Source organism: Vitis riparia, chromosome 18 (genome assembly GCF_004353265.1).
Source record: "Vitis riparia cultivar Riparia Gloire de Montpellier isolate 1030 chromosome 18, EGFV_Vit.rip_1.0, whole genome shotgun sequence".
Taxonomy (NCBI): Eukaryota; Viridiplantae; Streptophyta; class Magnoliopsida; order Vitales; family Vitaceae; genus Vitis; species Vitis riparia.
This window is the reverse complement of record NC_048448.1, coordinates 10338428-10364145: the sequence shown is the minus strand read 5'-3', so window position 1 is coordinate 10364145 and position 25718 is coordinate 10338428. Positions and strand designations below refer to the sequence as shown.

At 37.7% G+C, this 25718-nt stretch overlaps 4 protein-coding genes across 16 annotated transcripts; 3 read left to right on the top strand and 1 right to left on the bottom strand.

The window, feature by feature from the left end:
- The first annotated feature begins 1669 nt into the window (after positions 1-1669).
- LOC117905369 (probable galacturonosyltransferase-like 1) lies at positions 1670-3347 on the top strand. The gene has a single exon (XM_034818285.1). The coding sequence runs from the start codon at positions 1743-1745 to the stop codon at positions 2907-2909; it is 1167 nt and encodes a 388-aa protein (XP_034674176.1). The 5' UTR covers positions 1670-1742; the 3' UTR covers positions 2910-3347.
- A 5436-nt stretch (positions 3348-8783) lies between these two features.
- LOC117907209 (putative pentatricopeptide repeat-containing protein At1g19290) lies at positions 8784-13839 on the bottom strand. 13 transcript variants are annotated; one of them, XM_034820663.1, is made up of 5 exons: positions 10714-13839; positions 10391-10637; positions 10129-10301; positions 9430-9472; positions 8784-9327 (listed from the first exon to the last, which is right to left on the bottom strand). In XM_034820663.1, the coding sequence occupies exon 1, from the start codon at positions 13729-13731 to the stop codon at positions 10912-10914; it is 2820 nt and encodes a 939-aa protein (XP_034676554.1). In that variant the 5' UTR covers positions 13732-13839; the 3' UTR covers positions 8784-9327; positions 9430-9472; positions 10129-10301; positions 10391-10637; positions 10714-10911. The 13 variants fall into 13 exon arrangements, with proteins under 13 accessions (XP_034676554.1, XP_034676553.1, XP_034676556.1 ...); XM_034820662.1 differs by having other exon boundaries at positions 8784-9324; XM_034820665.1 differs by having other exon boundaries at positions 8784-9316.
- A 7219-nt stretch (positions 13840-21058) lies between these two features.
- Positions 21059-22073, top strand: LOC117906326 (probable calcium-binding protein CML41). The gene has a single exon (XM_034819314.1). It carries the CDS (start codon positions 21335-21337, stop codon positions 21908-21910), a length of 576 nt encoding a protein of 191 aa, XP_034675205.1. The 5' UTR covers positions 21059-21334; the 3' UTR covers positions 21911-22073.
- A 93-nt stretch (positions 22074-22166) lies between these two features.
- Positions 22167-25642, top strand: LOC117906324 (protein LYK5-like). Its single transcript, XM_034819310.1, has one exon. The coding sequence runs from the start codon at positions 23596-23598 to the stop codon at positions 25477-25479; it is 1884 nt and encodes a 627-aa protein (XP_034675201.1). The 5' UTR covers positions 22167-23595; the 3' UTR covers positions 25480-25642.
- Positions 25643-25718: the final 76 nt, after the last annotated feature.

Genomic DNA, 25718 nt, shown 5'->3' with positions numbered 1-25718 from the left:
CAGCATGGCACAGTGATGGGATGACGATATGGAGGAGTTGAGGGCTTCATCATCTCCGTCTATGGTTTAATGAAATCCCAAATTTATGACGTACCCTGGCCTAAGGGGCCTCGTCATGTGCGTTCAGAAATGTTGTCAAATTGTAAAAAAGTTGTAACTTTATACCCTTTTTCTCTACTTGAAGTGGAAAATAAATAGTAGAAATCGCCCAAGATACGTCTGATCTTTTCAAATGGTGGCCGGATTCTCTATTGACCAAATCCACTTGAAGGGCAAAACATTAATAGCAAAGTCAAGCTAAGACCATAAATGTAAGTGCCATGTTGCATTAGTTTAAATCTAAACGATAGTTTAGATGGTGGACATTTTGGTAGGAGTCATATCCTATGCATATATAACTTACCATCCTGCAGGTGGTTGGCCGGGGTTGACCCAAGCTTGTGAATGAGTTAATCAATGGATTAGAAAAATTAATTAATTGCCATAGGAGGTAGGAAGTTTGACCCAACCTCGTGATGAGTTAATTAATAGATTAGAGAAGCTAATTCCTAGATTCAGTGGCTTAATAATGGGAACAAATATAAGTAACATATGATTAATTCATTTCACTCCAAGCATATATGATTCAAAATTGTTCCGAGTCTGGAGCCACGGGCAAGGCTTAACATCAGCACTGCGCATGACCCTTGACTGATTCCTAAAAAATATTGATCTGGAAGCTCCATTAGCTGAAGCATGGTTTTCACTGACTCCGATATCTGAGCATATGAGAGATTCTGAGGATGAAGGGCCAACAACCGTGTGATTTGAATATAAATCAAAGTATGCATTCTTAGGCTGTAGGACCAAGACCAACTACAGGAGTGCTTTATTCATAAGACAAAGCATTTAGGAAAGTGTGATGTGAAAATCATAAAGGGACTTTTGATGCAAGTTTGCCTTTTCCTTCGTCGGCAGAGATGCGTAATAGGTTCTGGAGGAGTTTCGTGAAGAAAATTGGTCCAGAAACTTGTACCCAACCTTACGTAAAGAATATTCAAGCATTGAAGGAGGGAGAGAGAGAGAGAGATGAGAAAGGGACATTCTAAACTATACAAAGGCCATCTTTCATCTGCGCTAAACTTCAACTGCATTATTAAGTTTCCATGAAATATGTCCAACCCAAAGTTTGAAAATTCCCTCAAATAGAATCTGATTCAATCTACATTCAAATAGAAATTAAATCAGGTAATTATACAACCACGAAAAGGGATAACATTTGATCCCATAACCACATACATGCAATCATGTATCCTTAGAGTTTGGCCAAGTACCATTATCTTAAACATTAGGACATACCACAACCGTTGAATGTCACATGGATCATGACTAAAGCATAAAGCTAATTAAGAACCTTGTGTGAATGAGGTTGGATTACAATTTCAGCAACTTTCTTTAAAAAAATCTGATTTGGGAGGTGTAAAAAAGACTAGGGCTTCCACAGTGAAATGTAGAGATCACAGTTGTGAATGTGAAAACGAACGAGTTGTCTTTGAGAAAACTTTTGACTTGGTAGCTCAGAGGCAGGCCTGCCTTTTTGTGAAACATTTTTTTAAAAAAAAAAAAAAAAAAAGCAAAGCGTGTGGAAAGCTTTATTATTAGATCAAAAGCAAACGCCAGACTCGAACAAGGCTATGACACCAAATTAGAGCAAAGCTAGCTTTCCGAACATCTCTCTCTCTCTTTCTCGTTCTCTCTCATAAATGATGATAAAACTCAAACACACCCACCCTCCCCTATTTCCAAATCAAAGCTCATCCTCACTACACAGCACGATGCGTACACCACCGCTTCTCACCCTTTTCTTCTTCTTCCTTGTAATTTATCTCTTCTCCCTCTCTTTCACTGCAGCCAATGCCACCACTCTCCTCTCTCAACACTTCAGAGAAGCACCACAGTTCTACAATTCTCCAGATTGTCCTTCCCTCATTGAAGAGGATAATGAGGACGATGATGATGCTTCTGAAGAGGACAGCAACGGTGGCTACATATGTTCGGACCTCGCCGTCCATGTAGCAATGACCCTTGACACTGCATACATCCGAGGCTCGGTGGCCGCCATCCTCTCAGTTCTCCAGCACTCCTCTTGTCCCCAAAACGTCGTCTTCCACTTCGTGGCCTCCGCCTCCTCCAACGCGTCCCTCCTACGCGCCACCATCTCCACCACCTTCCCCTACCTCCGCTTCCAAGTCTACAGCTTCGATGACTCCGCCGTGGCGGGGCTCATCTCCACTTCAATTCGCTCCGCCCTCGACTGCCCCCTCAACTACGCCCGTAGCTACTTGGCAAATATCCTCCCCTTCTGCGTTCGACGAGTGGTGTACCTTGACTCTGACCTCGTCCTGGTCGACGACATCGGCAAGCTCGCTGCCACCCCGCTGGGAGATAGCTCAGTCCTGGCCGCACCGGAGTACTGCAACGCCAACTTCACTACCTACTTCACCCCCACGTTTTGGTCCAACCCTTCCCTCTCATTGACATTTGCAAATCGCAAGGCCTGTTACTTTAACACCGGAGTGATGGTCATCGATCTTGACCGCTGGAGAGCCGGAGACTATACTAGCAAGATTGAGGATTGGATGGAGCTCCAAAAGAGAATGAGGATATACGAATTAGGTTCTCTTCCACCTTTTTTGCTGGTATTTGCGGGTAACATAGTAGCGGTTGATCACAGGTGGAATCAACACGGTCTTGGCGGTGATAATTTCCGGGGCCTTTGCCGTGATCTACATCCGGGGCCGGTGAGTCTTCTACATTGGAGTGGTAAAGGTAAGCCATGGGCTCGACTCGACGCCAACCGTCCATGCCCCTTGGACGCCCTCTGGGCTCCTTATGATCTCTTACAGACTCCATTTTCTCTGGATTCTTGAGGGAACACCGCAGCTCCGAAAATTTCAGGCTCACTACCGTCAACTCTACTCTATCTGAGGCATGTAATCGGTGACGAGAATCAAAGAAGAAGATCACCGCCCAGCGGTGTTGCAGTTGAGACGTAGCTTGAAGATGGTGATGTACATGAGAGCTTTGTCCCTGAAGATGCATGATAGAGGCCGGCATCAATACATATATCAAAGTTTTCAGTTTTGTTCTTCTCCTCCTCCTCCTTTCAGGAACAACAGAGAGAGAGAGGACTACAGTTACAGTTTATAATAATAACAATAACGAGAAAATCCAAGAACGACATGGATTTTCCAATGCCAATAATCTCTATTGTATTACCATTGTATTAATAACCTGGTATTGCAATAGCAGAGATTATTTTTTTCCCTCTTTCTAAATAATAAACATGAATTAGTTCTACAGTTCTACTTAGAATCTACTCTTTTGCTTTCCAGTGGGTATTCCAATTCAGTTTCCGACCATCTTCCCCTTTTTCTTATATTTTTCAAAAACATAAACATGGGGTACGGGCTACAATTAAGACATGCATGTCATCATCCTCATATTCTTTCCTGGGCAATGGCTGGAAAGACACTTCTTTGCCAGCTGATCCGCTTCTTCTTTTACTTGCAGATCGGATAAAGTCATTGATGGGTGTCCATTTTCAATTGAAATACTCTTGACAACCCACATTAATGACAATATTAGAAACTAATCCATCCGCAGTCCATCGATCCATACAATTGGCTTCTTAAACCAAATTTAATTAAGATAACTGAAGATCCAAACAAATCCTTCAATCAACCGGTTTCCATTTTCGTTGGTCGCATATTTTTGAACCTGCTAAAATGGGAACAGCCAAGCACTACCACCCACCCCAATGATTCTCAATCATCGAAACGTTAGTGCCAACTATTTTGAACTGTCTCTTGACTATTCAAACTGTGTATTTTATGAGTTCATTCGTTTTTATTCGAAAGAATAACGGCAAAAGGCCTCACCAACCTAAGATTGTGTACAATTCAAGAGCTGCGATTCCATGATCATTCCTTTTCTTCTCCCAATCTAATAAATATAAGCTTGGTTTAAATCTCATTCCCACTTAATTATGCATGATTAAGAATCAAATACATCATTATTAAATCCATTAGAACGTGGTTTCACAAATAGTTAATAGGTCTAAGATAAGATTTTCCTAAACGCCAGGTGTCTTCCTTTTTTTTTTTTTTTTTCCTTATGATAAAAGACAAAGGAGTGTCGGTAGGGCGAGGAAAGAGGGAGGAAGAAGCCTGGTCCAAACCATTTAAACTATCGCTAGTGTGAGAAAATGTGGTGGTATCACGTACACGTGGCATGCACTTGAATCATAGCTAGAGAGTGTTTGTACGGTTTTCGACCATAGATTGGAAGGAAAAGTCTTGGGTGTGGGAAAGTCTTGGGTGTGGATCCCCCTTTTCCCCCACAGTCTTCAGTCTATTGGATTGCTTCCAATTCACGACTGTCATCATGAGAGTGAGAGATGATTTTAATTTATCATGCAATTAGATCTTAGGACAGGTGTATCTTTGGAACAAAATTCTCCTCCCACCTTAATATGGTAGTTCCGATGTACAATCCAGGGAACAGGGTATATATTTTTTAAAAAAAAAATTATAATAGTTAAAATATTATTTTTAGTAAATTAATTAGGAAATTATCTTTTGATAATTTTGATTTAAATATTAAAATTTAAAATTATTTCCTAGAAAATACCTTTAAAATTTTAGATTTATAATAAAATTATTTCTTATGTCTTCAAGGATAATTTCTAATATATTATAATTATGTTAAAATTGTCTCCAAAAGATAATTTTTTATTAGTATTTTAAAAATAATTATAAATTTAATAATATTTCTCAATCATCTGGACAAACTTTGTGCAAATTATTATTCTGAATCATTTATATGAACAATTTTACGTCACGTTATTTTTAATAAAAATAAAACAAACAATTTTATGTTTTGTTCTTGGCATCTCCAAATTATGATTGTTTTTTCTTTTATTTTTCTTTTACTCGCAAGTGAGCAATCCAAGTTTCATACGGATTAATCATTAAGGGACACCGTAGTAATAGTAATAGTAATAGTAATAGTAATAGTAATAATAATAATAATAATAATAATAATAATAATAATAAGATATTTATCCGTATTCAATGTGGCCTTTAAGTGGGACGTCCAAATTTTGATTAGGACAGGCTAATTAAGTCACTGGGCATTGTTCATGAGGGATAATTAATGCTTCTTCTTGGATTTGACTTTTTATTAAAAAAAAGTACTAATAATATTTTAGTAATTAATTAAAATATAAGTAATGATAGTATTTTGTTGGAAGGAGGACTAGGAAATTGAGCTCAACTGTGGGGCTCACAGCATGAGCTTGGCTGCCATTTACTTTTGTTTTCTAATTTTCTTGGTGGAAGAGAGGAAATGATGGATAAGCGCGTGGAACAGAAACAAAATATTGTAACCTAATTATTTGCATTATTACTTCGATTTGAATGTAAATAATTTTTATTTTTTAAAGTTAAAGTAAGTGAAAGTAGTAAATAAAAATAATTATTTAATTATTTATTTATTTTATTTCTATTATATTTTTCTTAAAGCCTTCTAAAAATCAAATATAGTGTTAATGTCGGGTTTAGTTTGGACAAGTAAATAATGAGTTAAGTAATCCTTTAGCAATCTTGATCCCAATCCTTTTGGAAAGAATTCTGGGACAAGCAGGAATGACAGCAAAGTTGTTACTCGTACCTGAGATTGAAGATTGAAATATCCTTGTATCGCTTGATTTTTACGGCTATGGATAATGACACGTTTTCTTATAATTTGTACTAAACATGGAGGGCCACTTTTAGACCTTGATGAGACCATCTAGCATTTCTTTTGTCGGCCATCATCATCCATGAGAAGCTGGCAGTGCTGTTGCCCCTTTTACAATGGCCTTTCAGTTTTCCCGTTTCGACATTGTTTTTATGTTTTTTTCCCCCCGAAGACTAGATTTTTGGTGTACAAAACCAGCCCATATGTGATTGAATTTTTCTGGGAAAACAATTTTGAAAAACTCGCCATTTTCCTTAACGGAAAGCATACAATTAATTATAAAGGGGCATACATGAGAGAGATGGTGAGCATGGCATGCTTGGTGCAAAGCTCATGGTTGGCTTTTTCCTGGGTCCAAGTCCCACAACCACACCCAGATGTCTAAATGTGTTGAATGTTTTTCCCATGTCTTTTACTGGCTTGCATGAAAGCTCCGTTGCTCCTCATTTCCAGGTTGAGGTGTCTGATACTCTAAGTTGAATTCATGGCAGATGAGAAATACCTTTCTGCCCATCATTTCTGGAGGTGCCCCAATCTCTAAGCTGGTGTCCTTTCCGACAGGGGAGTACACCTTCCTTGTCTTTTTTCCATTTTTTTCTTCTATTGTGAGAGAGATGTCCTTTGCTTACTACATCATTTTTCTCTCATCCACCATACTTCTACGCTATATAAATTCACACACTCCAGGGTTATTTTGCAAGCTGAGAATAAGTTCTTTCATTTTTAATTTTTTTAAACTTGTCACTTTCTCAGGAACCAACTGGAGAGAAGCGACAGGAATGACTATTTATCCTATTGGCTCAAACATCAGTTCCCCTAGTCAGTATCATAGTTTAACTAGGCCAAAGAAGAGGATGCATTAATGGTGATTACAGGACCACAAAGATAATCATGGGTTTTTCTCTTGTGGCTGGTGTAGTGATAGGTCTTCCCCATTTTGGAGGCTCATAAAAGTCCATCTATGGGGTCAAGCTGGTAAAAGAAAGGCTGGATGTATCTTATGAAAATGGAACTTGCATCAAAGAGAAGTGCCTTCTATAAATTCATTCTTGATCTCTTAAAGTAAATGATGTCAATGCGGTATTAATGCAGTAATCAAATAAGAAGTTTTATCTAAATACGAACAGATGTTATATCTCATATCATACAAGGAAACATACTAATCTTTTAGTGTTTGATGGTCTGAATCTTGAATATTAAAGTGCCACTCCCTTTGTTCTTTTAATGTTACAGTGGCTGACACTGTCCAATTTGGCCCCTCCTTCAATGAGAATGTTTGCTTTCTCTCAATCCATGTTACCCAGAACCAACAGACCCTAGAAGATGCCCCCACAAAGGTCCTTTCTTCCCAGCTTAATGGGATTTCAATTCGCTGATGTATATGCTCTACCCAAAGTCTTGGTCTTGGGTGCTCACTGTGACAGGTGGCACATCATTTACTAGATTGATATCAGTCTCGACGCATTTGTCAGTTGCGTATACTACATACACCACACAGTATCTCTACACGTACGGAATCAACTTAATAGTGAAACTTGATTAAGATTGATTTGATTAAAAATCAACTACTTTTTGTTATTCTGAAAAAAATAATAATATGACCCAATTTCACATGGATTAGAAAAACGAAAATAGAAAAACAAATTTCTAAATTGCTCACATTCAAAAAGTTGGGTTTAATCAATTAACCCGACGAGAGTTAAAGCATTCCAAGATTACTTGAGCCTGGGGATCTTTACACAGCATGTGACGGTGTCCTTTTCTCCTAGCTGAATTTGTGCTGAACCAGATGTTAAGCGGGTGGAGGGAGATTTACGGAAGTGAAAGGATGTAAAGTATTGTTTTATTTGTTCCTTTCAGAAGCTAAATTTCACCCTCAAGAAAAGTTCTTGTATCTCTTTCGTGGGGTCAGCAACTTCCATCTGAAACTGACAGCAAGAAAGTATACCAAGGTCCGGGGCCCAATCAATAATCTATTAATGGGTCCAAAATCGGCCAAGGCATTCAATTCTTCATACATCTTTTCTAAACGGCTGGTCCCAGATTGATGATGCATACTGGGGTGAAATAAGACCAATAGCCAATAGCTTCATTGTTGAAATTTCAAGTGAGAGGTACATCCAATTTCTTCATGGACTTCCAAATTCATCCACATGGCATAAACAAGCAACAAAAAAGAGCACAAATATTTCTGCTTCGTGTGGGGTATATTTATGTTTGTGGTTATAGATGAAAACCGGAGCTAATGCGAAAGTCACAATTTTTAAAGGATAATATTAACATTATAAAATTTTTATTAAATATGAAAAAATTTATTGGCCAAACAAAAATATAGCTTTTGACTTGTCAAAAGTGAAACCAAGTAAGACCTTCATCCTCCTATCCATCCAATTACATCTTTCTAGCTCTAAAAGTAGATCAACAAATAAAACAATAGAAGGAATCTTTGACAAAGATAAGAGAGGCGTGGGAAGAAAAGAGTTATATCATATATGTCTTTGATAATATGCGAATGAGGCATGGAGTAGGCTATGTGAATGAGGCAATGAATGGTATTCTTCTAGGTATATGAACATCTTCTTGCTCCATATCATATTCTATTTTTTTGGTCAATGACATCAACTCTGAACCAGTCTGCAATATTAAATACTGAACGAAACCCCAAGGAAGATGCTAGGCAAATAAGATGTATTGCTTAAACAAAGCCGTTGTTATCCCTTACTGATGGAGAGAACAATGCTGATGTCACATCATTTCGAGGAAATATTTCAATAAGTAGACATTCACGGGATCAATAGAAACCTTTTTGGATTTGCATGAAACTTCACTTTATCAACTTCTCCAATTTTCCTCTAAATCTTAAATACACAATTAAAAGTATAGCTAATGGGGGATCAGCTAAAACTAGGGACGTATATCGGTAACGCACAAGTGAACGGATAAGAGAATGTAAAGGGCAGTATCATAATAAGCTTCAAGCTTTAATGCAGTAAACAAAGCACTCAAAGACAACTTGTAGAGAATAGCATTCCAGTTACATTTTGTTTCAGAAGTTATAATCCTGTTCCATAGCATCTATCGGTTTCCCATTAGAACAACCATTTTGAATTTTCTAGTTTCTACCAGTCTAATGTCTACATAGAAGCCTGCTTCATCTTATTTCCAATATTAAAAACAGTTGTATAAGATGGTTACCATGTGAATGACAATGCAGCAACATTCTTGACAGCAGACGACATGATCTGTTGAGTGGATCCATGTGCAAGAAGCCTGAGTTCCAACTTCCAGCATGCTAAATAAATTGAACTGGCAAATGATACATGGCAACAAAGCTTATTGAAGCATGGAAGAATACGTGACAAGAATGGAACATGGATGGACAAAATAATGGAACATTAGCAACACAACCCCATGTACAGAAGTGCATATAATATTCCAATCGACATTCCAGCACAAGCTTCTTTGGAAACAGTGAGGTCCTTTCAGAGAGATATGCCCTTTCAGCTGCTCATGTACCATCTTGAACTGGTGCTGCCTGTTCAGCTTCTTATTAAGACAGTAATTGAACCAACGGTTAATATCTTCCATACTGACTAAAGTCTCTAGAAAGTTTACAGAAAACAATCATAAGCTTTATTCCAGCCTTACCTTTGAATCTTTCACATGCCAACTCTCATTAATCAAGTTGAACCTGTAAAGTTCATAAGCTTTGTCTGTATCTAATTAGGTTACTATACTTAATGTACTTGAAATCTATGATTATACAGAAATATATCCCAAAATTTTGCACTTGATGTGTCTTAATGACATGTCTCTATTTGCGGTGAGATGCAGAAGGCGATAATTTGTCCATGGTTTTATCTGCCCCATGGCAAAAGCTTAAAAAGTTCCAAAATATATAAAATATCATGGAGAAACCACAACTTCTAGAAATAAAAGAATCCTAAGTCTCTGTTAAGATAACAATTTAAACCAAAAGCTCAAGTAATTTGCTAATGGGTCAACAATGTATATCATGCCAACTTAGGCTAAATCTTTAACATCCAGCTTCATGTGTGGCTCCTCTTGTTTAAACAAGGATTCAATGAATGGAGAAACAAACAAGCAACAAGGTCCAAACTTACGACTTCCCAAAACTAAAGCTGTGACATCATATTGAATATCAATCACTCACAAATTTAGCTGTTAGGTGGTGCAATACATACCAAGCAAACATAAACTAAAGTCTTTAACAGTTTATATGAATGGGAGCATGATTTTAAGCCAATATGAATAACTGGAATTCCAATCTGACTAAAATTTAAGCTTAGACTAAAGAGAAAAAATAAAACCACAAAGCCTACTTACATTAGTTTATTACGATGAACAGTCCTAAAAAGAAATGTTGCTCAAGCCACCAAGCCACCATCAAATTGAAAAGTTCTGGAATGACAAGCAGCTCCCATAATTATTCCAGTTCAGTACATTCCCTAAGCGTTTCATACATTTAAGCAACATCTAGCACATGTGGTAATTTTAACCTGCAACTAGAAGCACTAATATCAACTTCGAACAAAATTTTCTATATCACAGCCTGCACATAATGTCAAAAGAGGAAGTCAGGGAGTACCTTTGTGCTACCCAAAATCTGAAAATGAAGAAATGCTGGGACCCAAAATCCAGCAGCAACTTCACTTATCCATTATGGTCCCTTTAGGACCAAATATACGAATTGGACAGTCCAAAGCAACCACTCCCACAAATTTCCATGAATGTTTAAATTTTGGAAGTAAGAAGCAATTCATATTCTGTTCGAGCTGAAAATGTTCCATTGGAACCTTCATTATGATTTTGGGAGGATACCAACTAGCCACATACTGCACAACAAAAAACCAACCTTAATAAATATCATAAAATAGGAGCAACTATATTAGTATTTGCAGTGCAAATTACCTGACACTCTCCAGGAGGTTTCACTGAATCTATTTAGTCCTCCTCAATGTACAGCCCAAACCTCTGAATATGCATGAAGAAGCCCATTCAAGAAGGCAAGGCCATGGCTGGACTCCAAATCATTCTGACAACTGAATTATGTTCTCAAAAGTCCCTTAACTCACTAAAGCACAAATCAACATACAGCTTCAGACTTGCTCATTTCATTGTAGTTTGAGGTCTTAAATCCACCTGTTTATGAGAAACAGCAGTGGTGGAAAGACATCTGATATGCATCATTTCATAAAGTTTGTGTATCTTTTGCATCTCTCCACTTCTAATGTAACCTTGAACCAAAGTACAGTATTCTATAAGCTTAGAGTCCACACCTGCCTTGATCATTTGATTCAAAAGCTTCATAGATCTTTCTATATCTCCATGCTTACAAAGACCATTGATCAAGGCAGAGTATGTAACAACAGAAGGAGAAATCCCTTCTTCTATCATTTTATCTTTCAGTTTGAAGGCTGCATCCATATTACCAATCTTGCAATATCCATCGATCAATGTATTATAGGTAACAACATTTGGAAACAATCCCTTCTGGTGAAGTTTATGGAAAAGCCTCTGTGCTCGATCCAGGTTTTCTGATTTGCACAAGCCATTTATAAGAGCATTGTATGTAACTATGTTTGGAACAAGACCCCTTCTCAGCATCTCGTCCCTTAAGCAAAAAGCTTCATCAACATTACCAGCCGCAGAATAGCCATGAATCAGGGTACAGTACGTAAAATTATCCGGAACAAATCCTTTCAGTGATAACATAGAGAAAAATCTTCTTGCATCATCAACCTTCCCAGTCTTGCAAAGGCCCGCAATAGCAATATTGTACACAATATTGTTGGGTAAAAGAAAAGTTTTACAACTTTCATCAAGAGAATCTGCAACTTTCTGAATGGCTGCATATCTAATGTCAGACTTGAGGAAACATTCATGATCAGGAAAAAAACCATGATCCACCATCTTCTGCATCAGCAAATTTGCTTCATCAATCCTACCAAGCCTATATAGGCCACTGACCATTGTGCTGCATATAATTATATTGGCAGATAGCCCATTCTCAGTCATCTCAAAATATGAACTAAAAGCTTTATCCAGCATCCCTTCTTTGCACCAACCATCAATAAGGGCTCCATAAGTAACAATATTTGGGGTCAATCCCCTTATGCCCATCTCAGTGAGAAGATCTGTCACTTCAACTAATCTCCTAGACTTAAAAAGTCCACTAATAAGAGAATTGTACATCTCAATGGAAGGTGAAATTGATTCCCTTTCCATGGCACCCTTAACTTTAAAAGCTTGTCCAACATTGCTGGCTTTACAATACCCATCAATTAGGGTTCTGTATGTTATTCCATCAGGGGAACATCCCAGATCCTTCATCTTGTCAAAAATTTCCTCCGCTTCAACCATTTTCCCCATCTTACATAATCCGCTGATCATTGTATTGAAAGTAATCCTACTTTTCGTAAATCCTCTTGCTAGAATATCTTTCCACAATGTTGAAGCTCCTTCAAAATTTTCCATCTTGAATAACCCATCAAGCAGAGTACTATAGCCAACCTCATCAGGAGCCACACCCCTTTTCATCATCAAATGCCAAATTTGCAAAGCATCATCAAAGGCACCCACACGGCACAAGCCTTTAAGAAGAGTATTATAAGTTAAGACGGTTGGTTCAATCCCTTCCTGAAGCATCTTGTCACAAAGGTTGAAAGCTTCAGATGTATGGCCTTCTCTGCAGTACCCATCCAGTAGAGTATTGTAGCTATAAGAGTCTGGCTTCAAGTTCCAATCCACCATACGGGTTATCACTCCCTCTGCTTCATGAATTTCACCACGTTTGCAATATCCATTAATCAATGAATTACAAATAAATAAGTTTGTTTTCAGGCCCAATCTCAACATCTCATCCAAAAGCCTAACAGCATCATCTATTTTTCCAGTTCGACAATAACCATCTATCAAGACACCATAAGCACGCTCATCTGGAACCAAAGCTGCCTCCTCCTGCATTCCTCTAAGCACCTTCTCTGCCTCGTCCATTTTACATTGTTTGCAATAACCCTTGATCAACAGGGTATATGTAACCACATTTCTTGAAACCCCCTTTTCACTCACGAATTTCAGCACTCCTTTTGCGGCTTCCACATCCCCCAGACTAACATAGCCATTAATCAAACTATGGTAGGTCACTATATTTGGTTCAACACCCAAATTCTCCATTTTTTTCACAAATCCCGCTGCTTCATCCACTTTCCCGTCCTTGCAAAATGCATTCACCATTATTGAAACCATAAAAACGTCCGGAACTATTCCAACCCTGATCATTTGCTGATAAACATAATGTGCCGTGTGGGTCTCCCCATTTTTAACCAAATTGTTCAACAAACTATTGCAAGACCGCAAGCTTGGTATTCGGCCACACTTGCCCATATTATCAAACACGTACAATGCATTCTTTGTCAAACCCTTTTCCACATACACCTTCAGAATCATATCAAAAACAGTGGGCGAAAATGCAAATTCTCGATAAACCCCAACTAATTCATCCCAAATCACATTGCCACGATCCTTGAACTTACAAAGATCAACGAGCTGGTTCAAGTACGCTCTGGTCTCATCATACATTCGACCTCTGGACAATATATGAACAAGCTTACAATAAGACTTAACGTTGGGTCTAAAATTTTGCTGCTTAGAAACAAATTGGAAAAACCCTAGAGAAGCACTAGGGTTTAGTCTGAGGTTCCGGAGAACAGCGTCGACGATATCGTCAGAGAAGACGAAATTAAATTTGGAGATGGCATTGCAACGGCGGAGAAGCACGAGACGGCAGATGCGGGAGACTAATTCGGGTGGGGCTGGATGGGATTCGTCCCGGAGCTTCCAGAGAAGGGTCCGTGAAAGGTGGATTGGCCGACGGAGATGGAGGCGTGAGGGAAGTGGAGGAGTGAAGATGGAGAAGTACCTGTGCATTGATACGTGTTGAGTTGGATCCGCCTACCTTCATCGGGTCATCCGATTTACAGTTGCGGCCGCTCCTAATCTTTGATTTCCAAACCGCATCAACATCTTAGGACGGGCTCTCGGCTCTCTCATGTACCGCAATTACCATTTTTTAAGACGAATAAATAGGGTGTTTGCTTTTTTTAGTTTTTCGTACAAAGTATTTTGATTTCAGTTTTTTTTTTATATGATTTATTATAAAATTTTTACCGAATAAAAAAAAGTTAAAATATTTAACATTTTTTAAATAAAAAATAATATTTTATTTATTTATTTATTATTAATATTTAATTAAAATAAATTTAAGCATTTTTAAATTTTAAATTCTATTTAATATTAAGTGGAAAAAACAAATACTATTACAAAAAACTCTATAATAAAATGAACATTGTAACTAGTAGGTATAAAGCAAGATTGACCGTTTTGGGTGGATTAGCCTTATCAATTTGTCCAAACCTACATCAAATGCAAAATAAGGTCTAGTTATAATTTTTAACCCACGTAGAACTTTATAGGTAAATTATGTCTCAACAAGTTTCCACACATTATCAAATTAAAAGTTGAGAAATTAGAATTGAGTCTCCTAATAAATAAAATAATTATTTTAAATTTAAAAGGTTAATAGTTAAATATCTCATAATCATAAAATATATTATTAGATAAATAAGAACCCTCAAACTCAAATTTCAATTTTTAAAAATACTTTAACAATTAAAAAGATAAAATTCATTGAAATAATTAAAAAAATGAGAAAAAATACTTTTTTTTTTCTTTTATAGTTTATATATTCCATATGTTAAATAAATAAATAATTTATCAAACACTTCTACGGTCAAATCAATGAATATAAGCAATGTTTTGAAAATTGAATTGGATTGGTCCATTGAATTGATTCGAGGTAGCCTTTCCAATTTAGTTCCCTTTATTGAACTATTTAACTATCAAAGTAGTTATAAACCACCTAACCAACAGTCAAATCGGTGAACCGGTGAATCAAACAAATCGGACCATTCTCGAAGAATAGAACATTGCCACTACCTATTTATTGGTTTTTTTTTTTTTTTTTGGCAAAAATACTAGCCAAAGAAGCTCATATTACCACATGTTGGGCTTACTTGCAAGCTGATGTTGGGCTACTTCAAATTGATGAATGGTGGTTTTTCATTCATAATTGATGAATGGTGGTTTTTCATTCATACTTTCATTCGTTCACGTACAGAGTATATATAAAGGGTATACATGACTCAATATCCTATAATCAAGCTATACGACTATACAATCATATCTATTAATTATGTTAACCACCGATAATCAAGCACTATAATCACCTAAGAATGAGAAAGAATGATTACAAGGATTTGTACAACTAATATCCTAATATCTCAACACCTTCCCTCAAGTTGGTGTATAGATGTCACACATGCTCAACTTGTTTAAAATTTTTGAGAACACTCAACTTGAGACTGCAGTTTTTATGAGAATATCGGCCAATTGATCTTTTGATCGAATCTTAGCCGATTCCACAATCTTATCATCCAACTTCTCCATAATGAAGAATATATTTACCTCGACATGCTTTATACGATCATGTTGTACTGGATTATGAGCAATGTCACATGCGGCTTTATTGTCACAAAACAATCGGATTGGTTGCCTAGATAGGTAACCTAAATCCCGTAAGAGGAGTCTTAGCCATAATGCCTCACAAAGTCCTAGAACCATACCCCTAAACTCCGCTTCTGCACTTGAACGAGTGGCGACATTCTGCTTCTTACTTTTCCATGTCACCAGATTACCACCTACAAAGGTAAAGTAACCAGATGTAGATCGTCTATCATCCACTGCATCGGCCCAATTAGCATCAGTATATACTTTTATACTCTGATGATCAACATTTTTAGCAAACAAAATTCCCTTCCTAGAAGCATTCTTCAAATACCTCAAAATACGCATGATTGAATTCATATGTTGCTCTCTAAGATTATGCATGTATTGACTCACTACACTCAATGCATAAGCAAGATCTGGTCTTGTATGAGCTAAGTACATTAATCTTCCCACAAATCTCTGCTATCTTCCCTTATCGATTGATACTTGATTAGACTCAACACACAATTTCAGACTTTCTTCTATTGGTGTATCAACATGTTGATATCCCGACATTCCAGTCTCCTGTAAAAGATCTAAGACATGCTTTCTTTGAGACGGAAAAATTTCTTCACTTGATCAAGAAACTTCGATCCCGAGAAAGTATTTCAGAGGACCTAAATCTTTCATTTCAAATTCTCTAGATAGATAATTCTACAGAGCTTTTCTTTCTTCAGGATCATTTCCTGTAACTACCATGTTGTCCACATATACGATGAGTGTCGTAATCTTACCATGTTGCTTTTTCAGGAACAAAGTGTGATCTAAATTACTTTGACGATAACCAAAAGCTCTCATTGACTTTCTCAACCTTCCAAACCATGCTCTCAGGGATTGCTTCAACCCATACAATGACATTCAATTTGCACACCTTCTGACATTGCTTTTCTGACACCATACATCTTGGTGAAAGATCCATATATACTTATTTAGATAACTCGCCATGCAAAAATGCATGTTTTACATTGAACTGTTGTAATGGTCAATCTAGGTTTGTAGCTAAAGACAGTAATACTCGAACTATGTTGATCTTAGCTATAAGTACAAATATCTCTATGTTGTCAATTCCATAAGTTTGAGTGTATCATTTTGCTACCAGTCTTGCTTTAAATCGTTCAATACTACAATTTGCCTTGAACTTCACAGTATAAATCCAACGACACCAAATTGGCTTCTTTTCTGGTGGACATTCTACGAGTTCCCATGTTTCATTCTTCTACAATTATTTTATCTCTTCATTCATGGTTGCTTTCCACCTTGGATCAGCTAAGGCTTCCTGCACACTATTAGGAATAATTACAGTAGATAATTGATTTACAAATGACTTATTTGATTCAAACAAACAATGGTTAGACACATAGTTGCTCATGGGATATTTGACTTTGGTAAACAATTCAGGTTCATATATGGGTTTAGGAATACCTCTATTATGACTGTGTGGTAACCATTTCATGAATGGATCAGGTTCCAAATCAAGAACACCCTCAGCAGACGACGATTGGTTTGGTATTTCAGTGAAGGCATCTTTGGACCCAAATTGTTCAGATAGTGGTGATGGTTCAATTATACTGTCTCTTCCCTCTTCTATCACTTTTTCAACTTTTGGGTTGTTATTACTACTCGGTTCCAAAGTTGTACCACTCATATCCAATTCACCCGCTTTCTGGTTCACTAGTTCAGATTGTCTAAATTCATCATCCTCAGAGATATGATAATCATAATCGAGAGCATGAATTTCCTTATGGTACTCTTCCTAAAGTTTAGACTCAAATGAAAAATACATTGAATCTTCATGAAACACCACATCCATTGTAATAAACATTCATCAAGTTGGAGGATAGTAACATTGATATTCTTTTTGGTGTAATGCATATCCAACAAACACACATTGCAATGCACGTGAAGTTAACTTGGTGCATTGGTGTTTGTGTAGATGCACAAATGTCATGCAACCAAAAACACGAGGAGGTAGATTTGAGACAGTTGGGGCAACTACGGAATTAGTAAGAACTTGGAGAGGTGTTTGGAAGTCAATTAAGCTAAAAGGTACCCGATTGATCAAGTATGCGGTAGATGTGATTGTTTCTCCATAATAAGATATCGACATTTTTTCTGCTATCAAGGAAGCATGAACAACCTCTAACAAGTGCTGATTTTTTCGTTCAACAACTCCATTTTGCCAAGGTGTATTGGAACAAGTAGTCTGATGAATGATGTCATGTCCTTCCAAATACTTCTAAAAATCAAAACTCTGATATTCTCCATCATTATCGCTACACAGAACCCGAACCTTTGCATTGTACTAAGTTCCAATCATTTTATGAAAATTTTGAAACAACAAGTTCACTTCATCTTTGGTCTTCATCAAGCATAACCAAGTTATTCTGATACAATCATCAATAAATGTAACAAACCAATGTGATCCACTCAAATTTGGGACTTTGGATGGCCCCCAAACATTAGAATGTATAACCATAAAAGGAAACGAACTTTTATTCAAAATTAATGGAAACGAAGCATGATGGCTTTTAGCCAATTCACAAATATCACAATGGAAACCAGAAACATCACTCATTGCAAACAAATTAGGAATTTTTTTTTTTAAATAACCAAAGGAAGCATGTCCCAGATATCGATGTCACAACCAAATTTTAGACTTTTTCTTCTCCCTTTCAGACCCATCTACCATCAAGGCTTGTCGCAACTTATTGGAATCCTTTAACTACAAGTCCAAGTAATAGAGTTTTTCCCGCTTAATACCACAACCAATCGTCTGTTTTGTTTGGATGTCCTTAAAAACACAAAATTCAGGCAAAAAAATGACAATACAAGATAAGTTGCAGTGATTTGAGAAACTGACAAAAGATTGTAATCTAAAGATGAAACAACTATAACAGAATCCAAATTCAGAGTATCAGTAAGAGTTAAGGATCATTCCTCAATGACTGAGGTTGTGTTACCATTGGCTATGGAAATAATTTTTTTGTGAGGAAGGTCTAAGGGGTGCGATTTGTCTAAAATCAAAATTCATATGATCTGTAGTACCAAAATCAATTATCCATGTACTATTAATAACAGGTGTAGAAGCACTTAAAACCTTACCACCATAATCTGTAGCGGCTACTAATGCAGAGGCTTTTTCAGCAACATTATCCTCTGTTTTTATTTTGGCAACAACTACAGTTGAGGTTTTCTTAGAATCATTATTCCATTGATCACTATTATGATCCCATCAGTCTGGATATCCCACAAGTTCAAAGCAATTGGTATGAGCAATCTTATTGCAGTGAGTGCATTTGAAGGTTGACTTATCAATATTAGGGGCTATCTTAGGATGGTTGGTATTGGATTGGTCCTATCAATTCTGGGTTGATTGCAGTTGGACTACCATAGCTGAGATGTCAAGATTGTCAGATTCTGCTTTCATACTAGCATGGCACACTGCCTCTCATCAAATCAGTGCATAGCATTTCTCCAAACTGGGAACAAGATCTTTGTGTAGAATCTTTCCTCGAACTTGCTCAAAGTCACCATCCAATCCAGCAAGAAAGATGTTCACCCGTTGTTGTTCAATGGATTTTCGGTATGCTGCAATGTCATCAAGGTCTTTCATGACTACCTTATCCCAATGATCCAATTCGCAAAAAATCTCAGTTATCTATCCATAATATTCAGAAAGAGACATGCCGCTTTGTTTGGCAGTGAAGGCTTTTTGATTCAAAGTGAAAACTTGTAATTCATCGCTTCCATCATAGAAGGCCTTTGAGAATGCACTCCAAATTTCTTAAGTAGTGGGTAAGCTTAAGTAACGTTTCATAATTTTTGGACTCATGGACATTAACAACCATCTCTTCACCTTTTGATTCTCAGCATACCATTTTTCATATCCATGTTCTGACTCTTTTGGTGGCTTTGTCTTACCTCGAATGCAGGAAAGTTTTTCCCGTTTGGCAATATACATCTCCACGAATTGTGACCAAAAGTCATAGTTTAATTTAGCCAAAATAATTCTTGGATCAAAAGTACCTTCAGATTGAAAAATAATAGTATTTTTTTCACTCATTTTTTTTGGGTAAGCAAATTAAAATATAAAAATGACACACACTTTTCCTTGGCGCTTGTTCTTCTTTGAAAAATTTGTAGATCAGTGATGACCGACATCGAAGCAGGGAATGGCGTCGATCTTTGGCGTGGTGCAGGTAGAGTAATCCGACGATTTTGAGATGTAGGGGCTTGGGAATGCGATTCAACTGGGGCAAATCGAAGTTTTGAATGGGTATGTTTGTGGGTATATTTGAATGGGAACTTTGCAAGAAATTTTGTCTCAAAAGAGGTTTCTAAGGCTAGCTCTGATACCAACTTCAAAATGATGAATGATGGTTTTTCATTCATATTTTCATTTGTTCACGTACAGAGTATATATAGAGGATATACATGACTCAATATCCTATAATCAAACTATACAACTATATAATCATATCTGTTATAAGGATTTATACAGCTAATATCCTAATATCTCAACAGGACTTACCCGTACAAGGATTTGATTTGTGAACCTCAAGTTAAGGATATGGCATGGGCACCACTCAGCTACACACTTTTTAATGCCAAGCATCAAAGAGGGAAAGAAAATATATTTTTTCATAAAAAAAATTATAAAATTAAATAAAAATAACATAATATTTTTGAAAATGATTAAAATTTTTTTTTCATTTTCAATATATTACATTTAAATATTTTATTTTATTTATATTTATACATGATTTAATTAGATAATATCAAAGATAAAAAAATAAATATTAATTGTTTTTAATTTATATATATATAAATTATATATTTATGACGTTATTGATTGTTGAATCATTCATTTAGTTATTGAACTGTGAATTGATAATTTTTTTTATTTTAATTTTTAAAACATTGAATATGAAAGCTAGCCTCCATCAATTGCCCTTTGAAAATGCCAATTACCATACTCGAGTTTTGGATGAAACTTCCAAAAATTCAAATCTAATGACTTTGTATGATTTAAAAGCATGTAACTCAATGGTAAATTCCTCTCCACAACTAATCTTAATTTGACACGTTAAAAAAATTGAAAACTTCGATTACACACATCATTATCTATCATTTATGTTGAAATTTGAACGCGAAGACCTCAGCAGCATTGGGCCCAAAAAAGGTTTGAATTCCAAAAACATTGTTTTCTATTGCTTAATCAATGCCATTTTCAAAGTATCATTTTCCTTGAGATGGGAGGCATGAACCATCCCAGCAAGAGAGGAATTCTACAAGAAGATATGTCTTTGTTGCCTTGTGGTCCACAATGACCTCCTAGCTTTTGAATCATAGATGAATTATTGATGTCTTTTATCTTATGTGTCATTTGATTGTTGGGAAAGTTCTCCGAAAGGGAAAAAAGCTTTGATACCTTTCAATAGCCACACTCACACTGCCACTGGGTTTTAGAATTGTAGACTTTTGTTTGATTCTTCTAGATTTTCTTCCAAATAGAAGAAATATCATATGATAAATCCCAAATTTTCATTTTAGCTGTTTTTCCTCCGCATGTCCAAACAAGTATTTTCAACATAGAAAATTTGAGGGAAAAAAAAATAAAAAGTAGCTCAGTATTGTTCCCAAAAAAATTACATGACCCCAAAGCAGAGGGAATGGGGGAGAATTTCCATCCACTTTCGTGGGGGCTAAATCATAGCTGTAGTTGGTACAAAAATCACTCATGAACCCCAAGAAGCTGCGTTGAACCTTCACCTATTTGCCAGCTTTCTCCTGCCCATAAAGCAATTTTGCCCTCTTATTCTCTTCTCAACTTGTCGCAAATTCCCAGTCTGAAGCCTTATCAACTTTCTCCTATATAACTGTGTGCCATAACCTTCAGTTTCTTGTCCAAACCAGCTCTCCTACTATGGCCACTGCTGCTGTCACGGCCACTGCTTCCAAGTCCTCCAAGTGGTTCTCCAGCAAAACTACTAAACTTAGCCTCCCTCGCGTTGGATCCAAATCCAAATCCTCATCCTCGAGCCCATGCCCTTCTCCATCTCTAGTCCTTGGACCAAAGAAGAGCTCAAAAGAAGATGAGCTCCGACAAGTTTTTGGTTACTTCGACAGTGATGGAGATGGGAGGATATCGGGTGAGGAGCTTAGAGTTTACTTCCAGTCTATCGGGGAGTCCATGTCGCATGAGGAGGCGCAAAAAGTGATTGGCGATTTCGATGTCGATGGTGACAGCTTACTAGAATTTCAAGACTTTGTTCGATTGATGGAGCAAGGCAGCGAGGTGGATGATGATCTTAAGAGGGCTTTCCAGATGTTCGAAGTGGAAAAGGGTTGCGGGTGCATCACCCCAAAAGGACTGCAACAGATGTTCAACAGGCTGGGAGATTCCAAAACTTACGATGAGTGTGTGGCCATGATTCGAGTGTTTGATCTTGATGGCAACGGAGTGCTCGACTTCCATGAGTTTCACCGGATGATGGCTTGACTCTCTTGATGTGTGGATGTATATATACCAATCTAGCTACGTACTTAATTGATATATGTAGAGAGAGATCAGATGAAACCCAGTATTAATCCCTCACAAGCTATATTACATTTTTGGGTTTCAGCCATTTATTTATTCTAATAAAAAAAATTCCCTTGTTGCATCGTTATTTTGCTTGTTACTACTGTGAGTTCCATTGCAAATTTGCAGAGATGGAGGGGGAGGTCCTGGTCTAGGGCCCAACACCATTTGTGGAGTAGTACCAATTTGGCGTTGTTTGCCATTATGAGGAGGTGCCAGCCACCACTTTGTCCCTTTTGAACTGTAACACTCATATGACCATGTTTGCCATTATGAACAAGCATCTAGAATTCGAAACGGGGCAAAAGGAAATGGCTCTGATTACGCTGCCTCCCATGTGACATTCATCATTCATGCATTTGGATGGTGCTAGTCATTGAGACATTCCACTCTTCAGTCCCGGGCTTCTTTTCTAGATAAGGTAGGTATGTTTTTCAATGCTTATAAGACCTTGACCCACACCTACTTTTAGGCCATTTACATTCAATTTTGGGCTTTGGAATTCCCAGCATATAGTTTGGTCCTTTACTGTTGTTCCAAATATTCGACAAGCCCCACAGATCCTTTTTTTTGTCCCCAAATATTTGTTAGGCGGACCCATTTCCCTCTACGCCCACCTCATATTCTTGCAAGAAATGCGCACTAAAGCGTAAATTAATGGAGTCAGTTAGGAACTTAGGACTACAAAATAGCTTGGATCATCTGTCATCATAGGTTTTGACCCATTCTTCGGGCTGGCACATAAGCCACTCCTGCCTATGCGTCACTGCCAGACGAACCGCGGGCCCATGTTTCGGTCAAGCCTGATCAGTTTTCCCGGTCTGGACTCTGGACCATGTTGGTCAAGCACTTAAACCCTTTGAACTTATACAAGATGCTAACAATGTGGCTGCTTGCCTCAAAATCCACTGGCAAGTGGTTGGCGGACAATAGGCATGATACCGTGATTAATTAATTACTCGAATATTTTTTCATACTCCCTGCCTCATCCGGGCTTTGAAGCAGTGCACAACTTGCATGTCCAATAGTTTGACCAGCCGGGTTCGGAGGGCCGGTCTAGTCTAGGATTAATAAAACCGACGACCCCTTAGATCTCTCCCTCCAGTAGACTAGTATCACGGGCCGCCCTAGTTTAGATTAAATTATTATTATTATCCTTGAAATGGAGCATCTGGAATTTTGGACATATAAACCAGGTCAAGGCTCAAGTTAAAGAATTATTGATGTTAATTTCCGCCTAGAGAGTCTAAAAGATAAGACTTAACGAAAAACCAAATAGTCTTTAATGAAGGTATTTAAACTAGGGCAGGCCAAAAATCATTGTTGTATCATTGAATTTGGCCCTAAGCAAAGGTTTAAAAATTCCATTATTTGCGTGACAGAGCATACTAAAACAAATTTAGGGTCCATGAGACGTGCCATTTAGTCGACCGAATCCAGAATCACCCTTTCTTTAATCCGCACACGCTTATTCCCCTATTTTCACGCGGTTATATCCATCATCAACATCATTCTAAAGTGGTCATGATATTCCACCAATTAGTTACCATGAAACAGATTCTCAGCTCCTTCACAATCATTACTCTCATTTCCCGGACAAACCAATGACCATGTATCAGACTCTCCTAAGTTTGTTCATTCTCATTTCCTTAGCTTCATGCATCAATGCTCAACAAGAATATTCAGGAAATTCAGTACTCAACTGTGACAACAGCGATGACTCCGGTCCTTCTTCGGCTTTCCTTTACACCTGCAATGGCCTATACTCCTCCTGCCAGGCCTTTCTCATCTTCAAGTCTGAACCTCCTTATAATTCAGTTCCAACTATTTCAATGCTCATGTCTTCAAACCCAGGGGAGCTTGCAGGAATCAACAGTGTGAAAACGCTCACTGTCTTCCCCACTGGAAAAGAGGTGATCGTTCCAGTGAATTGCTCTTGCTTAGGTCAGTATTATCAAGCCAACACCACGTTTCATATCCAGGATAACCAGCAAACATACTTTATTATAGGGAACAACACATACCAGGGATTATCTACATGTGATTCTCTTATGCGGGCAAATCGTTATAGTGAATTCAGCTTGTCACCTGGCCTTGAATTGCATGTACCACTTCGATGCGCTTGTCCTACAGAGCATCAAGCAGAAAATGGAACGAAGTATCTACTGACTTACTCGGTTAGCTGGGAGGATAACTTTCCGACCATTGGTGAAAGGTTCAATGTCAGTGCAAAGAGTATAGCGGATGCAAATGGGTTAATCTCAGAAGAAAACCCAACAATTTTTCCTTTCACAACAATTCTGATTCCCCTGAAAACTGAACCCTTGAGCTCACAGACCAAAACTCACGCTACTCAACCAGTACTCGATCCACCTCCGCCCACTTCTGATTCTGGGAGCAGTATATCCAAGAGAAGAATCTACTTGGGTGCTGGAATTGCTGCAGGTTGTTTTTTGCTGGGCCTCAGTGTCATTTTGTCCATTGTCTTCCTATTTTACAAGAAGAGATCAAAGAAGGTTCCTCCAGTTCATGGAAAAACAAAAAGTGTATTGCCAGAAGATCTCCTTGTTGAAATCGCTAGTGTTGATCCAGTCCCGAAAGTGTTTGAATTCAAGAAATTAAAGAAGGCCACTGGGAATTTCAGTTCCAAGAGTAGGATAAAAGGTTGTGTCTTTCGTGCAGAGCTGGGCAGGGAAATCGTAGCAGTGAAAAAAATGAAAGTGGATGTATCGGAGGAAGTGAACATTCTGAACAAGCTCAACCACTTCAATTTGATAAAGCTGCATGGTGTCTGCAAGAATGGCAGCTGTTTCTACCTTGTATTCGAGTACATGGAAAATGGTTCTTTAAGAGAATGGCTTCACGAAGAAAGCTCCAACCATAGTCAGAGCTGGAGCAAGAGGATCCAGATTGCCCTAGATGTTGCTAATGGCCTTCACTATATTCATAACTTCACCAAGCCTGCCTATGTGCATAAGCACATCAAGAGTAGCAACATTCTATTAACCAAAAATCTGAGAGCCAAGATTGCGAATTTCAGCCTCGCAAGGACAGCAGTGAAGGGAGCAAAGACCCATGCCCTGAATATGCTTGTTGTTGGCACTAGAGGCTATATGGCACCTGAGTACATAGAGGCAGGGTCAATAACTCCCAAGGTTGATGTCTATGCTTTCGGAGTGGTGATGTTGGAGCTGATTACTGGAAAAGATGCCGTTATAATACAGGATGAAGAGGAAGTACTGCTTTCAGAAGCCATGATTTCCATCATGGAGAGAGGAAATGCAGAGATCGAGCTTGGTCACTTTCTTGATCCTTGTCTCCTAGGAAATAATGGGATTGAATCTGCCACGAGGATTGCAAAACTAAGCATAGCCTGCTTGGCAAAAGATCAAGCAAGAAGACCAAGCATGGGTGAGGTAGTGTCAACCCTGTTGAAGATTCAAGTGGACCTACAGAAGTCAGAAATGCAGTTTGACAAGTTTGCTTAGATTATGATTATGGGGGTGTTAAGCCTGTTAGGAGTGATTCCATGTAATAATATTTTGTATATATATCATGATTATGGGGGTGTCAAGCCTGTTGGAGTGATTCCATGTAATAATATTTTGTATATATTATTACAAAATAACAGTCCAGCCTAATATTGATATGTTTTCCCTGTTATTCCCATGAGGATGATGAAGGCAGCATCTCATGTGATTTTGTCTACTCCAAATCCAACTGAACT